The 23,911-nt window shown below is 44.7% G+C and overlaps 1 protein-coding gene across 1 annotated transcript in view; it reads left to right on the top strand.

The window, feature by feature from the left end:
* The window catches only part of Zfat (zinc finger and AT-hook domain containing), a 175,622-nt gene that overhangs the window by 72,873 nt on the left and 78,838 nt on the right, over positions 1 to 23,911 (top strand). Inside the window, exons 6-10 of the mRNA XM_048457183.3 lie at positions 1,096 to 2,549; positions 3,341 to 3,573; positions 12,300 to 12,387; positions 13,651 to 13,800; positions 16,971 to 17,144. Of these exons, the coding sequence (XP_048313140.3) occupies positions 1,096 to 2,549; positions 3,341 to 3,573; positions 12,300 to 12,387; positions 13,651 to 13,800; positions 16,971 to 17,144 (2,099 nt within the window). The remainder of the gene's footprint in view (positions 1 to 1,095; positions 2,550 to 3,340; positions 3,574 to 12,299; positions 12,388 to 13,650; positions 13,801 to 16,970; positions 17,145 to 23,911) is intronic.

Here is a 23,911-nt window from a genome sequence, read left to right as displayed (position 1 = left end):
CCTCTGCTCTTTCATTCAGGGTATTCCTAGCCACATTGGGCTCCAAGAGGCAGGGCATGTTTTTATTCCCCACCATACCGGCAAAAACCAACACATGCCCTCGACATGCTGGTTGGTTTCATCAGTAGGAATTGTTTATTTAATGGTGTGTGAAGTTAATAAAGAGTGCTATTTTCCCCCTCTGAGCTCTTACCCAGTGATGGTGGAAGAGGATAGACGGTAGTTCGTCAGTCATCTGCTGTGTGTGACAGCTTCAGGAGACAGAGTGTAGTTCTGTCAGCTGTGAGCTTGCCTAGACACCAACCTCTCCCGTCTGAGACCTTGATCACCACTGACTGGGCTCCAAGAAGTCTCTCTAGCTATTGCTCACCACAGGCAGGCACACCCCTACCATCTAGCAAACTATAGGTCTTTTTCTAAACTCCTTACCATCCGTCTGTGCTCTCCTTTTCTGGGGAGAAGTGAGAACATGGATAAAGACCACAGTTTGGTCTTTCTCTCAGGTGCGCCCTTCCATGCAAGGTGACAAAGAGGACATGAGCCACCCTGAAGTGAATGGGATGAGTAGGCAGGTGTGGATTATCAAAGTTTTTGAATAAGCTCACCATGTCTAATCTCATGGAAACTGAGTTTGCTTCTGTTCAGGTATCCCAGAATGAACACAGTCTTGGAACATGCCTGGTGATCTTTCTTGTATAAATCACACCCCTGTTCCTGTTTCCTTCCCTGGCCACTGCGTTCATTTTTGTTAAGCTTTGACCCAGCTGTTACCATGACAGGTGTTCCCCAGCAGCCTTTGTTCAGTTAGAGGCATCTTTTTTCTGCTCTTCACACACTCCTTTCAATGAGTACCATGTTGTTGTGGGTCATTGCAGGGCTCCCTTCTCTCCCGCTAGGGCTTGTGCTCCCTAAAGACCAGTACCTTCTTTCATCATTGTCTGTGTCTATCCTGTTTCCCCCAAGTCTTATTTGTTGAATAAATAGGTGTTCCACCTCTTCCCACTCCCCTGTAGCTGACTGCACAGCCTTTGGTAGGCGGTTCACTGGATCGGTTCAAGGTCTCCAGAAGTTAATGGCGCTGTCTTCCATCTCTAGGCTAGGTCCCACTCAGCTGAAGATCTTCACCTGTGAATACTGTAACAAGGTCTTCAAGTTCAAGCACTCACTGCAGGCCCATCTGAGGATCCACACGAACGAGAAGCCATACAAGTGCTCCCAGTGCAGCTATGCCAGCGCCATCAAGGCCAACCTCAACGTGCACCTGCGCAAGCACACTGGAGAGAAATTCTCTTGTGACTACTGCTCCTTCACCTGCCTCAGCAAGGGCCACCTCAAGGTGCATATTGAGCGGGTGCACAAGAAGATCAAACAGCACTGCCGCTTTTGCAAGAAAAAGTACTCGGATGTCAAGAACCTCATCAAGCACATCCGGGACATGCATGACCCTCAGGACAAGAAGGTCAAGGAGGCCTTAGATGAGCTCCGCCTGATGACGAGGGAGGGCAAGCGGCAGCTGCTCTATGACTGCCACATCTGTGAGCGCAAGTTCAAGAATGAGCTAGACCGGGACCGCCACATGTTGGTCCATGGCGACAAGTGGCCCTTCGCTTGCGAGCTCTGTGGCCATGGGGCCACTAAGTACCAGGCCTTGGAACTGCATGTCAGAAAGCACCCCTTTGTTTATGTCTGTGCTATATGTCTCAAGAAGTTTGTCAGCTCGATCAGGCTGCGCTCCCACATCCGAGAGGTGCATGGGACAGCCCAGGAGACGTTGGTCTTTACCAGCTCCATCAACCAGAGCTTCTGCCTCCTGGAGCCTGGTGGGGACATCCAGCAAGAAGCCTTGGGGGACCAGCTCCAGCTGGCAGCTGAGGAATTTGTGTGCCCAGAAGTAGATGTGCACAGGGACGAGGCTTGTCCTGGGGAAGCTCAGCCTGAGGTAGGGCCCAGGGAACTGGAGACCCCTGGAGAAGCAACTGCCCCAGCTGTGCCCCTGGACACCCCCAAGACTGAAAGTGCTTCCCTTTCCCCCTGCAAAGTAGGAACCACTGAGGTCCCCTGTGACCTCAACCCTCTAGGAGTGGTTTCAGATGATTTCTTACTGAAAACTGATACCTCCTCTGCTGAGGCTCCTGCTGCCGCCGAGACAACCTTGGACACACAGCATGGAGGCTCAGCCCACACTCAGGGTGAAGATGTCATACTGCTGCTGACCAAGGCCAAAAGTGCTGAACCAGACCCAGAGGCCCAGAGCGAGCAGAGCCCTCCAGGTGGAGGGCAGAATGCGGTCCCTATGCCAGCCAGTGAACCTGACTCTAACCAGTGTCTCAGGTCAAACCCAGTGGAGGCCTCAGACCTCCTCCCTGTGGTGGCTGGTGGAGGGGACCTTGTAATGTGCCAGTCTGACTCTTGCACACCCTCCACCGAGCATCATCCCGGCAGCACGGCATTCATGAAGGTTTTAGACAGTCTCCAGAAGAAGCAGATGAACACCAGTCTATGCGAGAGAATCCGGAAGGTTTATGGAGACCTGGAGTGCGAATACTGTGGTAAGGACAGGCTGTGCTGGTCAGAGGTGCCTCTGAGCGGAGCTTTCCTTCCCAGCAGCCCTGTCCATTCCTTTCATGCTGCCATCACCTTGGGTTCCATTTGAGCTCATGTCTGTCTGCAAAGAACACCTCCTAAGTGAGCCACCCTCCTCCATGATAGATAGGAATAGTGAGCCCATGCCATGCGTCATAGCTGGAGCCTTGCCAGAGTCAGCTGGGAGGATGCACAGCTGACCGTGTTGGGGGTCATGCTGAGGGCTGCTCACAACTTCTACCGCCTGTTGACCAAGAAGAGTCACTCTTCTGGTTTTCAGTTGTGACTCTGTCAACTGGGTAGAGAGGGTAGGAGACTGGCTGCAGCCCTGTGTAGGGAGGCCCAAGCAGCTCCCTTCTAGCTGGTGGTGAAAGCGTGCCTCTGGAAGCTCCCAGACAGCAGGCAGTACAGGAAGTGGGTAGCCTAGAGCCTGTCTCATAGCCCAGAACGTCAGGAGGACTTGCAGGCTCTTGGATTTGTGCATTTGCAGGGTGATGTTTGACATAATTCGCTCTCAATAAACATTTCCTTTCTCTTTTCCTAGCCCTATCACCATGTGAAAGATGGTGGTACCTTAATACTTAAAAACTACCCTTTTTGAAAAGTAATTTCCTGACAGAAGTTTGGTGGAAAGTGTGAAGGGCTTACCAGATAAAGGCGATAAATATGGAAGTTAAAAAATGATGATATTTTTTTTTAAAAATCAAATTCAGTATAAAAAAAACTTCCTTGTTCTCATGTGAAAATATTTTTTTAGGCAAACTTTTTTGGTACCAAGTGCATTTTGACATGCATGTCCGCACCCACACCCGGGAACATCTGTATTATTGCTCCCAGTGTCACTATTCTTCCATCACCAAAAACTGCCTTAAACGCCATGTAATTCAGAAACACAGTAACATCTTGCTGAAGTGTCCCACTGACGGCTGTGACTACTCGACTCCAGATAAATATAAGCTACAGGCCCATCTTAAAGTTCACACAGAGCTGGTAAGTAGCAAGCCAAAGCGGCAGCCCCCACCTCCCCCTGGGTGCCCAGTGCTCTCCCACATTTATGCATATAGAGGTATCACTGCCACAGGCATGTGAACATCCTGCTCCCTCTGGACACAGAGGGGTCCTTCTCCTGCCCCTCGATGCCTCACAGAGCTTTCACCTCCCATCCAGTTCCTTTCATAGTGAGTCTCTGATCAGACTGAACAAATCCCATCCTCTGCAAATTTTTTAGCATTTGAGAAAGTTTACAGAAGATCTGCAGAATGGAAATGAAGCAAAAGTTTCATAAATGGCATTTTAAAGAATTATTAATAACAGGAATAATAATAGCTGCCTCTAAGTGTTGTTGGGGCATTAAGTTGATTGATTGGATAGGATTAGGTAATTGTACCAGGAGCAGTGTTTGGTAGGCAGTGTGAGTGTAGTGAATGTTAATGACCACTGTTGCCACATTAGTGGTGCATTTATTGTCAACATCAACAGCATCTAGGAACCATTTTGACTTGAGAAGCGACATGTTAATCCAAGGTACCATTAATGTGCACGATGGGCATGTCTGGTTCTGTGATGGTTGATCACACAATGATGCAATGAGTGAGTGTTTGTTTCTGCAAGGTCTGGTCTGATGGGAAGAGACTGACCCTCCTGAGAATGGTTTAATATTTCTTAACATAAACAAGAAGCCACACCTAAGGCCTGTGTGTCCCTGTTTATGCTAAAGACAGCACAAAAGGAGACTTCAGAAATTGGATGATTTGCTCTTCTTAACAGGTGGTTTGTCATTAAGGTGCAGCCAGGGGGTTTTCAGAGGTGTGAGATCAGAGCATGTTGGAATAGGTTCCAATACCATTTCCCATACTCCCACAGGCTCTGTGGCCTCAGATAATTCACTTTATATAAAATATACTCTTAAAAAACCTGTCTTGGTCACTCTTCTATTGCTATGAAGAACACCAGAACCTAGACAACTCTTAGAAGAGAAAGCATTTAATTGAGAGGCTGATTACAGTTTCATGGCTTAGTCCGTTATCATCATGGCAGGAAGCATGAGGGTATACGGGCAGACCCTGGAGCCGCAGCTGAGAACTACAGTCTCATCTGTAAGCAGAGAGAGAGAGAGATTCTGGTCTTGCCATGGACTTTTAAAACCTCACAGTCCACCCCCTGTGACACACTTCCTCCACAAGGCCATATCTCCTAATCCTTTCAAATAGTGCCACTCACTGGTGTCCAAGCAGTCCAATCTATGAGCCTATGGGGGCCATTCTCATTCAAACCGTCAAAGTCCATTATGTACGTACTCATACACACAATCATGTACAGTGGTACATGTAAGCATGTCTGCACATGTGTGTACTTAGACATATCTGCACATGCACACACATCTGTGCATATTTTGTATATTTCTATTCTGTTGTTACTGCAGTGTTAAAATAGACTGGTCCAAGACTGAGCCTGATAAATGGTTGCAGTCAGTGCATAAGTGCTAGCTGCACTTCCTGTTGTATACCGGCTTCCTGTCATACTTTCTTGTTCTCTCCTCATCCTCTCCTACTCATGTCACAGGCTTGCTTTGGTTCTTGATCTTGCTCTTCCCTTCTTCCCCATCTTCCTCCCTCCCTCCCTCCCTCCCTCCCTCCCTCCCTCCCTCCCTCCCTCCCTCCTTTTCTTACTCTTCCTTTCCCTTCCTCCTTCCTTTCCTCCCTTCCTCCTTCTCTCCCTCCTTCCCTTCGCTTTTCTCCAGTAGGGCCCTGGGCACATGGTTTGTCAGCCTTTCTGTCATGATTGTCAGAGTGACACAGAGGCTGAGGGAGGGAGTCCAGTGCTAGAATAGGCTCTTGTTAGGAGTTGCTTTAGTGTGTAATGCTGGAGACTAGGAAAACAGAAGCCTGGATTGAACCCTTGCTCTCCTGTTTACCTTGTGTTTGACACGAGTAACGGAGCTACTCCATGCCTTAGTTTACTCATGCAGGTGAAGGTGAGGTGAAGGAGCACATGTAAGTGTCCAGAGCAGAGCCTGGTGTGGACTAAGGTTAATCTCATTGATCGTACTGTTCTGAAGCTAGCTGCTCTGGACTCAGTTTTCAAAGCCGTTGAAATGTGTGACAGGAACTAGAGCAGTACTCACTGAAACATTGACTGTGCAGCCTAGGCTGCCTCTTGTTCCACATTCAGAATTTGTCTGTTACTTGTGAATGTTGTGGGGTTGTTGGTCTAGCCTGGTTATCTTCTTCCTCAAATGCTGATTCTCAGTCCCTGAGTGTTGGGCTCACTGGGGAGCATCAGGAATATGTCTTTGGTATTGACTGTGTACTTCACTTCTCACATATAAAAGGCTATTGTAGATGCCGACCTCTGAGCAAAACAGTCAAGACTTTCCTCAGACAGCAGTGCTAACCTCGAAGATCAGTGCTGTCGACTGCTGATGCTCTCTCATAGAAAGAGGGGCATGGCGAGGGTCATTGGACTCTTACCTGATCTCACTCCCTCTTTCTTTACCCCATAGCTAGCTGTGTATAATTCTACCCTAATTGCATGTGACTTTGGGACCTCTGGGGATGCTAGAGTGTGTAGATTGTGGGACTGTTAACTGGATGCTTGGAACTCCATCTACTTAACTAGTTGTCGTTAGTTCCAGGTGAGACTTTTCATTGTGTGACTCCTTTGGGGTCACCCAGACTCTAGTAAGTAACTTCTCATCTATGTTCTGTAAATAAGCTCAAACTCATTGGTTCCCCAGGTTAGCCTTTGATAGAAGCACACTTTGGTTTGCCATTGGAGCTCTGTAAGGAGTGGGTAAGCATTTGATCACTCTTCCTGAGGGAATGTGCACACAGCACTGGCGTTTCACTTTTCTGCTTTTGTGGTCATGAATATGGTTGGGACTTTCTTTAGAGCACTGAGCTCACCTTTAGAGGTCCATCTTGAGGCAGAAAGATGCTGGTTTGATCTTGTAGCTCCTTCTTGGGTTTTTACTTAATTCCCATGTCAGCTCTGGGAACTAGGAATCATTTCCTCTACTGCACAGAGTCTGGTTGGTGTCTCTGTCTCTTTCATACAATAACTTGGTCTATAGTTATGCAATGAATGAAGGATGACAGAATTCATTCCATGGTCTTATCACTGTCACATGCTATTCATTTGGTGGTGGTAGGTCATTAGTCTTAGATATGCTTTTCTTGGTGAGTCTTGGACACTTGTACATGTTCTGAAGGAATGTGACAGGAGTGAACTTTGGCCCAGGTAGGCAGAGACTATGTGGTAGATATTCCTGTGTTGCTAAATGGCAGCCATTTGCTCAAGCTCCATGAGTTAATATCTGCACTTTGCTGCTTAAGAAGTACAATATTCTGATAGAGGGAATGTGGCTCAGTTAACATCATAAGGGGTACTGTCCTGCTTCTCAACAGTACTTACAAGTAAAACTGCTTTTACCTGCAAGGTGTATTCCACTTTGTGTGGGATGAATAGATCAACAATGCGAGGAAAAGGCTAGCAGGTCAAACTGCCTTCCTCCCCAGACACCCTGAGGGGATGTAGAGGATGATTCTGAAGTTGAAGATATTTGGGCCAAGAAAGAGGGTGAGGGGGGAAGTGGTCAGCTGAACTTGGGCAAAAGCTGCTGGGAAGACTTTGAGTTCATGCTCGGAAGTTGATCCGCTGCACACTTGTTCCTGAAGTGAAGGACTGTATTGCCATTGCAGTGAAGAGAACTTCTGTGAAAACTCCAGGCTTTTGAATCTTGATGACATTTGTCATTTGAGCTTCTTGTAACTTATTTCTGTCATGCAGCTGAAGATACCACACAGGGACAAGTTGCCTTTTCTTCATGTAGACGCTGTTGATCTGATAATGAAGGTGCTAGCTTTAAAATATTCCCCATCTGCAAGGAAGGTGGTTGTTTTTTAAGCTCTCTATAGATTTGTCATGTGCATAGGGTATAATTTGTTCTTTTAAAATGTGAAGTGCAGTGGAATTTAGTATACACACAGACTTATGCAGCTGCTGGCAACTTTAGAACATTTCTGTTATCCCATAGGGAGGCACTCCTGTTTGCTGCCATCACCTGCTTCCCTGTCCCTGAACATTTTGTATGTCCCTGAACATTTTGTATGTCCATAGTTTTGCCTCTCCCGAACATTTTATATAAAAGGAACATAAAATGTGTGTGCTATAAATAAAGCTTTTTGTGACTAGTATCTTTTTCCCCCCATCTATCCGATAGCAGGCTTCATGCTTGGCTCCTCTTTAGAGTTGGGCAATACTCCCTTGTTTGAAGTTTGGCTCACTCTCCTTGAACTGATGAGCATTTGAAGTGCATTTTTAGTGGTGATTGCATCAGGATGTAGCTCAGCTATGCTGTCTTGCTGTCTTATACTCGTAGGATTTGGGCTAGTTCTTGGTGAAATCAGTTCAGTAACTCATGCTTGTTAACTTTTAGAGTTTAAATGTTAATCTTCCCTTTGAAAAGTTTTCAAATATTTTAAACCATCTAAGGAGAAGCTGCCTATATTCCCCATCGCCCAACCTCCTGTCCATGTTTGGTGAGTCATCCTCGCCAGCCACTTGTCTTCACTATTGTTAGCATACTCCCATCAACACAGCCAAGAAAGAGGTACCACTGGGGATGTGGAGCTGAGGACAGAGCCCAGCACTCTGCCTCATTCCGACTTCATATCTTTCAGAGAGTACAGTGAGCTACTTTCTCTAGCTGCTGCCGAGTTCACAGGGAGATTGTGTGAACTTGCTTGTGGTGTAAAAGCACCATGTCATGTTACTATTGTCCAGCTGAGGATCTCAATCACATCAACATCTGGCTGTTCTCACTAGGAAACCATGGGAACCAGAGTGAGTCCTTGTCTGTCCTGGGGCTTGGCTTCCTTACCTGTGCACTTGAAGAGGTTATGGATATGTTGGATGAGGTTTCATTTTGGTTTTAGCATCCCTGCTTTGAACGCAGGTTCTTGTGCACAGCAAATATTAAAGTATCATCCTCCACCTCCGAATGAGCCTACAGATCCTGACTTAGTCTGGTTGTATTAGGATGCGGAGGTAATCTGGCAAGTAACTACATAAAAGAGTGGTGGCCAGTGTGCTTTCTTTCCACTGCCTCTTCCTTCTCATTACTAAGTCCATGGCATAGACGTGTGGTGAAGGGATGCAGTCGTCCCTCCATGGGAATGGGGCCAAGAATGCCCTTCATCGGTCATTCTGAGGATGTTCAGAATCTTTGTGTAAAGCGATGTATGCCTTGGTTCCCTTCCTGTTGCTGTAAGAAAACACTATCAAAAGCAACTTTAAAATTATTAAAACTTCATGAAGGGAAAACATGATTTTAATCAAATGCAAGGTTCATTTCTAGTCCCATGTCAGTCTTTGGGATTCTGGGCAAATTGCTTAGGCTCTTTGAGCCTCAGTTAGCTCACTTGTACATTGGAGATAAAGTGCTTCCATCATCCCTCATGGTTATGGGGATTAAATTAGGTCAGTGAATGGCAGCATCCTTAGATCGTGACTCATTAGAGGATTGTGCAAATGTTTCAGTGAGTCATGCCTGGCTTCTTTGAACGTGAGATTAAGTAGATCAGATCAGAGCCGTAGTGTTCACCCCCACACAGGGCAAGTATTACTTTCTGTTTTTTGTTTCAGCATCAAGTGTTGAGATGCCAGAGTGTATTAGTATTGCTGGGGGCTGTGGTTAGGGGGCTGGATTCCTGAGCTCCTAATCAATAAGAGTGTAAACTGATGACCTACGTGCTTTAATTGGTGACCCCTCTGAACCCCAATGTCACAGTAGCATTTGTTAGGAAGAGACCCATGGCCTCCCGCTGTCATCCTAACTGGAAGTGGGCCCTGGGAATCTGTTACTCAAAGAAGGGCCCCCTGCTTCTGTCTTGTATTTCTCTCAGGAGACCTCAGAGGTGCTCACACAAGCTGCAGCCCAAGGCTGAGAGTGTTAGTTTTAAGATTTTGAAGGGGCATAGTCTTATCCTTCAACCTCCCTAGGTCCATGTCCTGGAAATGAGGTCACTAGTGTCCACTGCCAGGATTGCCCTGGGAACATGCTGTGGTTATATTGGTAAGGACTAAGCACGGTCTCATGCATGCAGGGCCACATGGTAGATGCTCTTGCTACTCTTGACCTCCATGCCCTTCTCCTCGTCCCTTTATCTGGAGGATGAGGATCCCAGCAGTGAGAGTGGTGGTGTATCCATCCAGTGTCTGCTGGCTTCTCGGTCAGTGGTTAGAATACTTGGCCTTGACCTTTGAGAAGCACACACATCTCTTTTGTTTGATGCTTGCTGAATAACATGTATTTTTTGGATAAACTAAAATAATTAGTTGCCAAAAAGCATAGAGAAAGTAAAGGAGGCTTCTTTCCATACATTTTCAGAAACAGATGAGTGTACCTGATCAGTGTGTATTCATGTGAAGAGGGGAATGTAGGTGACTGGGAAGTGTTTCTCCTTCCTAAGGGCTTTAAGAGTATGGTCACATGTGCTCACAAAACACGACTGATTCTCAGTTACCCCCGTTTGGGTGTTGTACCCACTGTGCAGCAGCCTTCAGGTTTCCAGAGCTTCCCGTGTGGAGAATTGGTTCCTCATGGTATGGGGAGCCAGAACTGTCTTTAGCAGAAGGAGAACCCTCTCTCTTCCACCTTCAATACAGCACATTCTGGTATTGTATTCAAATCTGTCATAACACAAGTGTTACGTTCTTAGTACTTGGAGTGGCTTCTGCAACCCCCACGTTGATGGGTGGGCTTGCTGAGTGGCACATCTTTAGATAACTTGTAAGAACTCAAGCATCTGCTGCCTTTGTCCCCAGCACAGCTTCTGGGATGTAGCAGACACTGTGACCGTGACCTATTCCTGAGCAGTTGTTCAGAGTGAGTGCCAGCTTTCTTTTGGGACCCGATGCCAGTGTTTTGTAGGGGATACACGTATGTGTCTTATTTGTACACTGTGGGGGATTCGGTTTGGTATTCTCCATCCAGTGTGGGCCTCAGGACTCCACTTCTTTGGAGGCCAATATACTGGCCAGTGAGGCACAGGCCAGATGAGGTCACCTGAGTGATAAACTAGGCTTCTCCTCCTGTACCTCCTGCTGTGGCTGCAGTGACTGCAGTCTCAGGCTGATGCTCACTTCTTTCTGGGCACAAATGGCTCTGAAGGCACTTGTGTTGGAGCAAATAGACTCCAAAGGCTAGGCTCTTAGCCACCCTATGGCTAGCTTTCTTGTGTTCCCTGCCTTTGCCAGGGGCTCTTTTAGCCTTAGTTCTTTTTAAGTTTGCTGAGTGTGTTTGGTGCTTGGGTTTCATCTGAAGCAAGACACGGGAGTTTTTGAAAAAGAAGTAAATGAATCCTAAGAGTCTACCCTTCTCCCAGCCCCCTCTCCCACTGCCTGTGTCCTGACAATCTTCAAAGACATCAAAAAAACGGGGCCCTTGATAAGCTCTAAGATAAATTGCTTTCAGACTATCAGGGATTAAAAGAAGAAAAATCAAACAGCAAGGACTCAGGGGAGATCAGTGTAAACTCTTTCAAAGCTCTTCTGAATGCCTCCATCAGCTCTGATGACAAGGGCGGCTGGGACGGAGGTGGGAGGGTGCCACCAGGATGCCAGAGAGCCTTGAGAATTTCTGTAAAATTGCACTGTGAGCCCAGTGTCAAGGAGAGGGGAAGGGAGTAATAGAAGCACATTGAGACATCCCAAGCCCAATGTTGTCTGGGGGTAGTCAGTGGCATTGGCTGGCCAGAAAGCTCATGGCAAGGTCTTGTGTGTGTGTGTGTGTGTGTGTTTCATTGTAGATAGCTTTATCTTTATCTTTATATATATCTATATATATGCATGTATATATATCTCTCTCTATATATATATATCATATTCACTCCTGAATCTTCTCTCTCAGATTTGCTTCCCCCAACTTCATGTTCTCTTTCTTTTTAAATAACTATCAACTTCAATTTGTCCTGGTCATATATTCCTGTGTGTGGGTTCTTCCAATAGGGCATGGTCAGCCTACCAGAGGCTGTGTCCTGAAAGAAAGGATTATCATTATCTCTCCCTTTAGAAGCTATCAACTTCAAATAATTCCTCTATAGGAGTGGGGTCTTATGAGTTCATCCCCCCCACACACTAAAATGTTGACTGACTTGATTTTGTGTTCATCTCCCTGGCCCTCCATTTCTTAATGGATAATATAAACATGAATGACTTTTTTTTTAACAATTGTATGTGGATTTCAATCACATGTGACAACTTAGTGTAAGCAGTGTTTTGAGTGCTGCGGACATCGTATACTGTTGGATTATTGAGTATCCCTGGAATGTGTGGTAGAGCCTCGCGGCTGCCTTTTCTACCTTCCTAGAGCTCTTCTGTCTGCATCTTCCCAGGCTGTGTAGAACTGGATGCCTGTCTAGTAGTGGCTTCAGAAGGATGCACTGTATATCTGGTTTTGACGAGGTGTTTGCTGCTGCTTGTTGTAGTCATCAACCTGTATTGATGATGGATGTGATAGTGATGTTGATGGGAATGGTGACAACATTGATAGTGGAGATAACAGTGTTGCTGATGGTGATGGTGGTGCTGACGGTGGTGGTAGTGGTGATGGTATGTTTTGGTAGTCATCATGATGATGATGATGATGGTAAGGATAGTAGTCGTCTTTCTACACTTAAGATAGTTAATTGTTTTTTTTTTCTTTTTCTATTAAGGACAAAAGGAGTTATTCTTGTCCTGTATGTGAAAAATCTTTTTCAGAAGACCGATTGATAAAGACACATATCAAGACCAATCATCCTGGTAAGATTATGAATTTTAGAAAAGAAGATTAATTTTTAAATACTTATGTTTATTTTAAAACATAATACTGTATGTAGGCTGTACCAGCTAGGAATGAAATCAGTATTTAAAATGGTCTTCTCTTAGGGAAGCCTTGTATCTGCCTTGCTTCACCCTATATATAGGGTGGCATTCTGACCACTTCTGCTGCAGACACTGTCATTTTTCCTACCATGGGATCCTTGAGGTAGACCTTACCTTAACGTCAGACTCCATTGTCATATCAAGTAGAGCAGACAGAGCAGACCTGGGTGCTCAGTAAACAGCAGCAAAATTCACCTTCTTCTTCATTCCTGCCTCTTCTTGTTTAAACATTTGTACCCGCCCTTGATAGAAGAGAACTGATTTCTCTGTTAAAAGTGAAGGTTTCTGACAGTTGTGCTTTGTCTGGGGACACACAGAACTTGGAGCCTTTGTCATGGGAACCTGTGGGTTATATTATTCCATTTTTCTGCTATTAATCTTTGTCCTAGGTGACCAATGATCCAGTGTGAGCTGAAAGCAGCGTTTAAAAGCACTGACCTTTGTTTATCAATACAGAATTATACAAGGAGCCCTATATATCCATACCTCAGCTTCCATATGCTTCTACATTTCCTGAGCTCTTTACATATCTCCACCCATGAATTTTCCTTTCTAGAATATCCCAAAGTTTATCCCATTCAGTTTTCCTATGAAAGACTTATGTATTATCTCGAATTAACAATGGTTTAACTTAGCTTGACCTCTGTGGCCTATAAAAAACAATGCTATCAGTGATTCTTAGTGCACCTTAGTGTATTGTGTGTGGCCACTTAAAGTGTCACCGGTTGATTTAAGATTTTTCTGTACGGTTTGTTTGAATTGAGCCGCAGTGTTTTAGTGATGGCGTCTCTTACATTCCCTGCATTCTGTAGAACCCCTAGTCTCCCATCCTAGTCTCCCAGAAGCTGAGTGACTTTTCCTGTAGAAAGGCCATGCTCCACGTTAGTCTGCTCATGGCGCTGTGGTGTTTATCCGTTATTCACATTGTACTCTAACAGGTACTTAGATCTGCAACTTGGTCAGATTCAAGTTTAGCTTTTGCAGTAAGTAAAAATGCTGTTTTGTGATACCAACGGGGCACTTCCTGGGTATTTCTTACATATGCAGGTGCCATTGAAGTTTATTTACCTGTAACGTAAAGAACAAAGTGCCTTGATCAAAGCCTTGATCTCTCTGATTGTTACCCTGTTTTTTTGTCAGAGGTCTCCATGAACACCATTTCTGAGGTTCTTGGGAGAAGGGTCCAGCTCAAAGGACTAATTGGAAAGCGAGCCATGAAATGTCCATACTGTGATTTCTATTTCATGAAGAATGGCTCAGACCTTCAGCGGCACATCTGGGCTCATGAGGGTGAGTTGTCTTTCCATTTGGAAGTTCTGTTTAATTTTGTGCTGTGTGCTTTATTTTGGGACTATGTCAGGAGGAAGTTTGTCATCACATGTCCTGTAGTTAGGATTTTTTTTTTTTTTTTTTTTTTTTAGCACGTAGAAGGGTGTCTGCCAGCCAATGGAGAAGATCAGAGGGTAAAACTGTGACTCTAGTTACATTTGTGGTGTATAGAGATGTTCCCCTCTTCCTAGCTCTGGTTATAACTGTGGTGAAATACTTTGCTTACTGGGAAACCAGTGTCCTGAGAACAGGAAACCGCACCAGTTACCCTAGGCAGTTGCAGTGCCCACTGTCATTCACTGTATGTATGTAGCTGGTGTTGAAGAATAATGGAACTATGAATGACTGCAAGTAAAGAGGCCAGCGGGAATCTTGCCATTTTGGCAGTGTGGAGCATCACTGTTTATCTTGTAGAGAGAGGATTGGAAGGTGGAAGGTTTGAGTGGAAATGAGGTCACCCAGAGAAGCTTGGGGGCCATGCTCAGTGGTGTTTGAACAGGTATGGAAGTGTTAGCCATTTACTGAAAGTATGGCAAGTCGCAAGTCAAGAGTCTCCTGTCATCAACCTTATTCTTTGCCCCTAGAGGAGGATGTTGCTCTCCTGGGCATGAGAAAGGTGTAAGTAGCCCGAGTGCCCTGCTAGTCCTGTGTATTAGTTCCCTCCTGTGGTCAGGATCCTGCGTGCTATAGGCAGGACCATAAGGTGAAGGGAAGAGGAATGAGAAAATATTTCTCAATATATACCATCAGTTGCAGGCTCCAGGGGAGGAGCTGGTGGGAAGAGAGAGACTCCCAGTTTGACTGAGAGAGAAGGCATGGAACGGAGGCCCAGTGCTGAGGCTGCATGGTGTTTTCTTGCTCACCAGCATTTATTGAGCACTGTGGGCCCCAGGCAATATGCTTAGTGCTTTGCCCATGATGCCCTGGTCAGTGTGTTCAGGGACCAGAGAGCCAGGTATTATTTTACCAGTGAGGAACACGGTGCTCAGAAAGTTATGAAATATTCATGCCACACAGCCAGCAAGTAATGGGTCTGGAATTTGGATCCACATGGCATGAATCTAACGCTCTGTTCTTCACATCTCCATTGACTTGCACTGGCAGAAAGTGATGCTTCCTGTGTGGAGGCAGGGATAGAGGAGGTGACAGTGGTGGGGAGATGCATACACGTGTAGGAGAAAGCAGTACTTCCTGTGTGGAGACAGGGATAGAGGAGGTGACGGTGGTGGGGAGATGCATACACGTGTAGGAGAAAGCGGTACTTCCTGTGTGGAGGCAGGGATAGAGGAGGTGACGGTGGTGGGGAGATGCATACACGTGTAGGAGAAAGCAGTACTTCCTGTGTGGAGGCAGGGATAGAGGAGGTGACAGTGGTGGGGAGATGCATACACGTGTAGGAGAAAGCGGTACTTCCTGGGTGGAGGCAGGGATAGAGGAGGTGACAGTGGTGGGGAGATGCATACACGTGTAGGAGAAAGCGGTACTTCCTGTGTGGAGGCAGGGATAGAGGAGGTGACAGTGGTGGGGAGATGCATACACGTGTAGGAGAAAGCGGTACTTCCTGGGTGGAGGCAGGGATAGAGGAGGTGACGGTGGTGGGGAGATGCATACACGTAGGAGAAAGCGGTACTTCCTGGGTGGAGACAGGGATGGAGGAGGTAATAGTGGTGCTGAATGCATACACATGTCATTTTCTGAGGGCACTGAAGGAGTTCATTGTGAGTGTTCTCAGCAGGCAAGGAGGCAGAAGCCTCCGACTGCATGGACACTGGTTCGGAATGGTGTTCATGGGAATCATCTGGGTGTGCCTAGAGACAGAACCAAGGACCTGACACTGATGGAAATCCAGTGTGATAGAATCCTGGGGATCAGAAGTCTTTTCTCCTGGATGATAATGCTTGCATGGCAGACATAGGACTGGAGTGGGAGGACATGCTCCAGTCTTCCTCACTGTGTATGAGATGCAGGATGGGCAAACCTTCCATCTTCCTGATGTTCAGTTCACTTACCCATGAAACACAAGTATAAAGTGCTTTGAGTTTTGCTACAGGGTCAGTGAGCTTGTTTCCTAAATTCCTCAGAAGAAGGCTCAGTGTGTGTCCAGGCTTAATGTGCAGCCAACACTTTTACACTCACAGGGGAGATATAATATTCTATATTGAGCATTTGGAAGAAATCTATTCTTTTTAAAATCTTCAGAATTTTGATAAAGGTTCAGAAAATTAAAGGGTGCTGTTTTGTGTTTGATTGTCATGGTGTTTTCTTTTTTTGCTTGTCTATGAATTTTTCTATAATGATGGAATCAAAGATTTATCTAAAAAGCCTACTTACCCACATTAAGTATTTGGGATTCTTAGGAGTTAATCGTTGCATTGCACTGTAAGTGTTCTTTCTCCCGACTCAGTCCACAAATAAAACTTGGGACAAGAACAACAATAGACAAATTCAAGAGAAAAATGTGAAGACCAACAAGAAGGGACAAAATAAAGATAGCTAAGTCCTGGTACTGTCCACAGTCATAGACATTGACCACACATTGTGGAACTTTATCTACACACCTGGCATGTGGTGTGCAGAGGATATAGCAGTTCAAAGTTCCATAGTGGTCAAGAAATGGATTTGAAATGAACCATGACAGCTGTTCTAATACTGGCTCTTGGTGGGTGAAAGCCAGATAAATGGAGTAGACACAGTATCTTGAGAATAGTTCAGTGTGAGTATGGTTCTGTTTATTTTATGAATAGGAATATCCTTTGACACTTGACTCCAGATGCCTGATCACATTGATTTTTTTTTGCAAAAACTGATGAGGCCTCTAATTTTATTTAGTTCAACTTGGTTCAGTTTGATTTAATGACCACTTTGTAAGTTGAGCAGAGTGTCTGTCTTCAGGGAGTTACCAGACTGTAGGGAGAGCAGAAGTGACCAACTCGCTGTGATGTGCAAGATTATTTCAGCAGGAGGGAGTGGCAGGATTATGGAAGACGTGGGAAGTGTGGGATGTGTTGGGAGTAACTAAGGCACTTCTTTTTCAGATAGATGTTTGATATGGTGTGAACTATTCTTCTGGATCCCCACAAATAGCTGCACAAACACCTGTAAATATACATCTATGCATTTCTCCTTGGTAGGTGTGAAGCCCTTCAAATGTTCTCTTTGTGAATATGCAACTCGCAGCAAGAGCAACCTCAAGGCTCATATGAACCGCCACAGCACCGAGAAGACCCACCTCTGCGACATGTGTGGCAAGAAATTCAAATCCAAAGGGACATTGAAAAGTCATAAGCTCCTCCACACGTCTGACGGTGAGTTCCTGAGCTCCAGTGACCTGTCCATGTGTGACTAGAAGCTGGTATTCCAAGACCAAGAGAGACTGTCCATCCCTTGTATCCGGAAAGCACTGTATTGTATAGGATGCATACTCTGAAAGATCACAAGGTCCTGTCCTCTGTCTCTCCAACCTGTGCCAAGCAGTGCCTCACTTATAACATGCTCAGCATAAACCCTCTGGGACATGTGAGCTTGTGCTGTAGGACAGGAAGAGGGAGGCTGCTGGAGGAAGTAAACTATTAATGCTTGGTTCTGGAAGGCTCTATCCTCTTTAGTCTTCCTTCTCATCTTGAGTGTGTTTGGAAAGACAACTGTGGTGGCTCCTGACCTGATTTTTTTGAGTTGATGCATTTACATAAAATTGCTACTCTGGGGTTCCTACTATTCAGTTCAAAATAGGGCTTAGCCTAAAATATAAATAATATGAGTTGCTATGTGTGTGAGCCTTGGGTGGGTTTCAGGGACAATAAAACCATGAGGATTAGCTCATGTTTCAAGAGGCCGTCTTCTAGATAAAATAACACAAGAGCAGGTATGCCTTTGAAGGTGTGTGCGCAGATGTGGAGAGCTCAGAAGCCTGTGGATTAAGGGTCAAAGTTCTGATGGTTGGTAGCATACAGTAGCTTTAAAACCTGCACACCTGGGCTTCGCAAAGAGAAAGATATTGAGAAACACAGGCAGTCAAATCATACAACATCTTACGAAGTTTCTATTCAATTAGAAACTTCAGTTGTGGGAGGAGCTTGTGAATGTTCCATGTAACATGACTAATTAAATTTCTTGATATATTGTTATTTCAGCACAATTAGATATAAAAATTAGGGTTTATTATACAGATAAAAGTAAGTTCCATAGTGTTTCAAAATTTTGGAACTTAGGAGATGATGTTTTTATTTCCAAGCTGTGTATGTCCTGGGAGTAAGTCCTGCTGGGGGTGTACTAGCAGGTTCCTGGCAAGAGTCAGACTGGACTTGAGCGGCTTAGTGGGAAAGGCTGAATGCTTTGTTGTCATTTATTAGAATTAGAATCAGGGCCTTGCAGGATGCTGAACCAATGGCAGGACCATGACTGTTGAACAGTACTTTCTTTAAAAAAAATAGTCTTAATCAAAATGAAAAATATACAGGGTTGTGTGTGCTCAGTGGTAGAGTACCTGTGTAGTGTGAGTGGGTCTCTAGGTTCAATCCCCAGCTCTGCGAATAAACAAAGAGCTCAATTATATAGGCCATCATCACACAGGGGTGGTGACAGTACTAGTGTCATGTAGCTACTTGAGAATTTCTACCTCTCAAACAATGGCCTTGCTGATCTTGCATTACTCGAGAATTTTTGCAGGAACCATGCTCCTTCATGTGGTAGTCTGTTTCTCTCCAAGCACATTCTTGAAGGCCATCACCCCCAGAGCCACATTGTACCCTGGGTTATGGTAACAGCATTATGAGGGCATTCATGAAGACTCAGAAAGGGTACAGTGGTCTTAACTTTGACTCTGAAAGGGACCAGTGTGGGCAGTCTGGTCGAAACAACAGTATGGCCTCCCTGCAAGGATATAGCCTGGCAAATAACATGGAGTCTTCCCCAGCAAAGTTATAGAAATTTGCAGTTTTTATTCATTTTTTTTCTAACATTTTTGAGAACTTTGTTACACTGAAAAAGAAGAGGCGAGGCCTTGACATTCCCTGGGTCTCTTAGCTTTGAAGTGCTCTGATTCTAGGCAGCAAGAGCAAGGAGGGTCAGCTGTGTGTGGTGTGCAATGTGTCTGAAGCTTGGTTCTTTCTCCCCAGGCTGCTGTGCCTGTCATTTGTGTCTCCCTTTGACACTTACTGTGCATTCCTGCTTTTGAGGGCTGAGCTTAGGCTAGCTATTCTAGCTCCACTGGCTACCTGCTTTAGCTCTCCTCAAACTATATGCTCTTACTTCCCTTTTATTTTATTTAAATAAAATAGAAAAATAAAAAATAAATAAAATAAAAAATAAAAAAAGAAAGCTTTGAATTTCTCTCTCTGATACCATGTGTAAGGCAGAGACTTCGAAAAGATTTTACGTCCCTTACTGATTTTTGTAATGCTCCTGTTGTATCTCTTTGGTTTCATAGAGCTCTGTGGACCTCAGTGCTTTATGAGGCTCTATAAATATTCCCCTAGGTTATCATTTGCTTTTATATCTTACAATCTCTTTTTATAGAGAGAAGTTAAAAAGCATTGCTCATTTAAATTTATCAATATTTTCCTTTATGTGTTTACCCTCTGTGAGTTTTTTATGATAAAAGAAACCTCTCTTGTTTCAAAACAAATTCTTTTGCCTTAAGTTTTATTTATGATTTCATAACATTTATGAAATTTCACTTTCTTAAAATTTGTTTTGGTGCATGCAGCATGTTAGGAATCTTCATTTTCACACAGCAGTCTACTGACTCAGTGCATTTATAGAGAAATCAATCCTTTCCACCTATCTTGCCTGTGCCAGAATGCCCTAAAGATGCTGTGTTTCATTCTGAGATTTTGGGTTGTCTTTGATGGGTTTTGTTTTAGGTCATTGCTTTAAAAGATACTGTTTTAATTAATACAATTTTACCACATACTATTCCATTCTATTTTGGTTTTGTAAGAGAATTCTGGGGTCTTTCATTGGATTATCACCCCTTTGTTCATGGAATGTTAGTCATTCCTTCCATACCATGAGCATTTGACAAGAGTGTAGTGAGTTCTGACCTGGCCAGTGCCTGTGCTCCTTACTGGTGTGCTGAGTGCCCTGATGAAGCTGTCAGTGTTTAACCCTATAGGGACTTCATATCTAGCAGTAAACACTGCTTCTAAGTCTGTAGTGACCATTTCTTTGGTCTACAGCGTATTATCTGATGAGGAAGAATTAAGTTCTTTCCTTGAGAAACTATAGAGATAGGTAGAGCTGAGTCTTGCTTTGAATGTTGTCTGCCTGTTCCTTGCAGAGTGACTAGAGCAGGTGATTTCTCTGTTTCCATATCGTTGATCTGGGTCCTCGTTTTACTCTGTTGCAGAGTTCTTTTCATGCGTCAGTAAGGCCACTGGGCTTCATGTGTACTGGTCTTCCTGCAAGTTTGGAAGGCTCTTTACGTGGAGGCTTTCCATGCAGGAATGTCCTACTCTGCCAACCAAGCCCCAGTCCTTCTAAACTGCCCACTACATGTCTGCTTGTGGATGCCTAGGTGACTGACCCTTAGATGCCCCTTGAGCATATTCCATTGCTCAATACCAGCTCCTTCTCTTCCTCACCATAACCTGTTTTCTGTGAGCTGGAGGTAGTCAGATAGTGTAATGCGATAGTGAATATTTTAGGTTTTGAGTACCACACAGTTTCTGCCACCTTTTCATCTTCTGTTTTTTGTTTTTACAAATATAACTCAAAGCACTAAAAACAACAACAGCAAACACTGTTCTTAACACCCAGATATATGAAAGCAGGGAACAGTGTGGAGTTGCTCTGGGCCTTGGACTGCCCACCTTGCTGGACCCAGCCATAGTGAATGGCTACCCATTTTCAGCTGCTCTGGTGAGAAACCAGGTCAGTGTGGACAGCCTTGTTCTCTCACTCATAAAAGATCCTTTTAATGCTCACATTTATAGACCTGGATGGAGGGGGGAGGACCTTGTACTTCCCACAGGGCAGGGAACCCTGACTGCTCTTAGGACTAGAGAGGGAGGGGGAGGTGGAGAGGGAGAGGGAAAAGGGAAGCAGGGAGGAGGTGGAAATTTCTAATAAATAAATTAAAGAAAAGATCCTTTTACAAGTGATCGTGTTCTCTCCCACGTGATCCAGAAGCCCACCTACAACTCCATAGTTCACAGTACCCCCCCCTTTTTAAATACAACATGTTTGTTTCATTGGACTGTTCTCAGGCATATATATATAAAATAGAGAGCAAATGTGGTGATTTTTCTAAACTATGCTCCTGTTTGAGTGCAGCTCCTCTGCTCGAGTCTGACAAAGGAGATAACATCCCTGGCCTTACCCAGGTCGCTGCCCATGCCTTCAGGTGCACTCATGATGACCAACTCCATCTCCAGAAAGTTCTCCCACGCTGTCACATCTCGTCTGCTAGCTTAGTTCCTGGCATTCTCTGGACCTCTGAAAAAGTGTTTCTTGGCCTCATCACTGGGCCATTCTGACGTGTTTTTCTGAGGGCTTGGGAGTTCCACTTTCAGCTGAACCATTTGGGTGGTGGCAGTTTGCCCTTTTGTTCACGGGCCAGTGGCCTCCTGTAACTCAGCTCTGTCTGCTGCACTGATGGAAGATGTCACACTCAGAGGTGAGCGTGTGCTCCTGTTGTATCTATGCCCCCACAGTTCTGTCTTTGACTGTGGTGTGTACAATAACCATTTGTTACAAAACAGACTTTTATTTAAAATAGTTTTTGTGATTTTCCTTCAGATTAACCATAAAAAAACCCAACTTTGTTTGAAAATATCATACTCAAACTTAATACTGTGTATGATGCTTCTTTTCAGAAAAATGGTTTTTGGTGCTGCTGGGGAATGAACAAACACTCTGCCATTCCCACCCCTCAAGCCGAGTATTTCGAAGTCATTTTGGAATGCTAATCAAACTACATGCACATACCAGAAATACCTGTTCCAGACCTGAAGTGATGACAGGAGCATTAAGGCCATGTTTACAGCATCTGCGGTGTGGACTGCCATGACTGCTAAAGGCTGTTGTAAATCATTCTTGCTGGTACACACATTTCAATTTCACAGATAAGATGTGAAAAATATGTATCTCAGAACTGATGAAAGAACATAGCTCATTTAGTTGTCAGCATGAGTCCAAGGGAGAAGAATTGTCCTTGCCATTCCCATTTTTCAGCATACGCAGTCTCTTTGCCACTCATCCACTCTGCCATTTGGCCTGGGGTCTGTTTTCTATCCAGCAGCCCGTAACCCTATTGAAACAGGCCGGATCTGAACTAATGGGTCCAGAGTCCTGCCTCTAATATAGGTGTGCACATTTGGAGGCAAATCTGAAGTTCTTTGTGTGGCCTGTGTGGTCCTTCTAGCTCATCCATCTTCTCTCTGCCCTCATCTCTTCTTGCCCTACCTGACTCTTGTCTCCTCATTATCAGGCCTGTTAAGTGTATACTTCCTCCCTACACTGGAGTGAGTGCCTCCTCCCACTAACAGAGGTTTTGGTCTTTCCTGAAGAGCATTTCTGAGTGAGTCTTTTCCTGTGTACCTTGTGTCTGCAGTCGCACCAAGTCGTCCAAACTTGTCTACTTCTCCTTGGCTTTCTTTCTCAGTGCCCTGTCTAGTTGTTTGTCATCTCTGCTGGAGAATCTCTCTGGCAGCAACTCCGTGCCCTCCCTGCATGTTTGTACTGTTTCTCTTTAGGTTTTTCATTCTCTACTGTCCTATGGCGTTCCCTTGTTTATGGTTTTTCTGTGGTTTCCTCTAGGCCAGTGTTTTTCAATTTGTGGACCATGACCTCCTTGTGCTTGCACATCTCATATCCTGCATATCAGATATTTATACTGTGATTCATAGCAGTAGAAAAGGTACAGTTATAAAGCAGCAACAAAATAATTTTGTGATTGGGGGTCACTCAACAGGAAGAACTGTCTTAAAGAATCCCAGGACTAGGAAGGTGGGGAAGCACTGCACTGTGTGGGTAAGCTCAGCCAGCAGAGACTTGGGGCATGGTGCACTTGTTTTGTGTCTGCAGCCCCGAAATGACACCTGTGTGTAGCATGAGGGCTGGCTTGTTGGGGTATCTGTCCCACCCGGTACCCCACAGCCGGCAAGTTCCAAAGAAAATCACACGGAGTCTACATTAGGTTTTAAAGCTGATTGGCCCATTAGCTCAGGCATCTTGTTAACCCTTGTAACTTATATTAACCCATTACTATTATCTATGGTAGCCATACGGCTTGGTACCTTTTTCAGCTGTCAGCTCACATGTTGCCTCTTGGGTGATCTGGACAGGAATGGTGGAGGGAGCTTTCTGCTTCCCAGAATACTCCCAGTCTCTTTCCTCCACCCCTACTTCCTGTCTGGCTTTCCCGCCTATACTGCCTGCTTGGCCAATCAGCGTTTATTCAAATATGATTGACAGACTACAAACAATTCTCCCGCACCACCTGTGCTCAGTTAATTTTTGTGGTGCAAATAAGTGAAAAACAAGGTGTAAAGTGCCTTGCATAGAGAGTGTAGGCTGCAGCCCTTCTTTAAAAAAATGCTGGTTTTTTCCTCACCATTTCATCTCAGAAAATTTTGTTAAATCAAGTGCTTGTGAATTAGATATTTTAAAGCACGGTTGGGGAATGCACTATTAAATGAATCTTCTTGGGCATCTTTTAATGAAGTAAAAAGACAGTGAGTCACCACCCTTTCTTTCACCTGCATGTGAATCTAATTTTTCACATTTATTGGCTTATTTAAAATGATATATCTCTGTTTATTGAATTTCTCTTTCCCACAGGGCCTTAGTAATGAATGTGACTTGGAAAGGATAGGCCAGTCTGAGTGAAGGGTTTGTAAAGCTTTGCCTGCCAGATGTACAAAGTCAGAACTGATCTGTTAGTGGCCCCATCTCAGTCAATGGAATTAAAAAATTTAGGGGAAAATTCTGGGACCACAGACACTTTGGCCTTTTACAAAGATATTTATGATGTAGAATCTGGAGGTTCTCTCTTAATTCTCTGTTCCTTCAGCTGGTGAGGAAGGATGGATCCCATGCTGTTTTTCTGTTACATAATCAGGTCAGAATCCTT

Source organism: Myodes glareolus, chromosome 19 (assembly GCF_982192425.1).
Source record: "Myodes glareolus chromosome 19, mMyoGla1.1, whole genome shotgun sequence".
Classification (NCBI taxonomy): domain Eukaryota; kingdom Metazoa; phylum Chordata; class Mammalia; order Rodentia; family Cricetidae; genus Myodes; species Myodes glareolus.
This window is presented reverse-complemented; position numbering and strand designations above follow the sequence as displayed.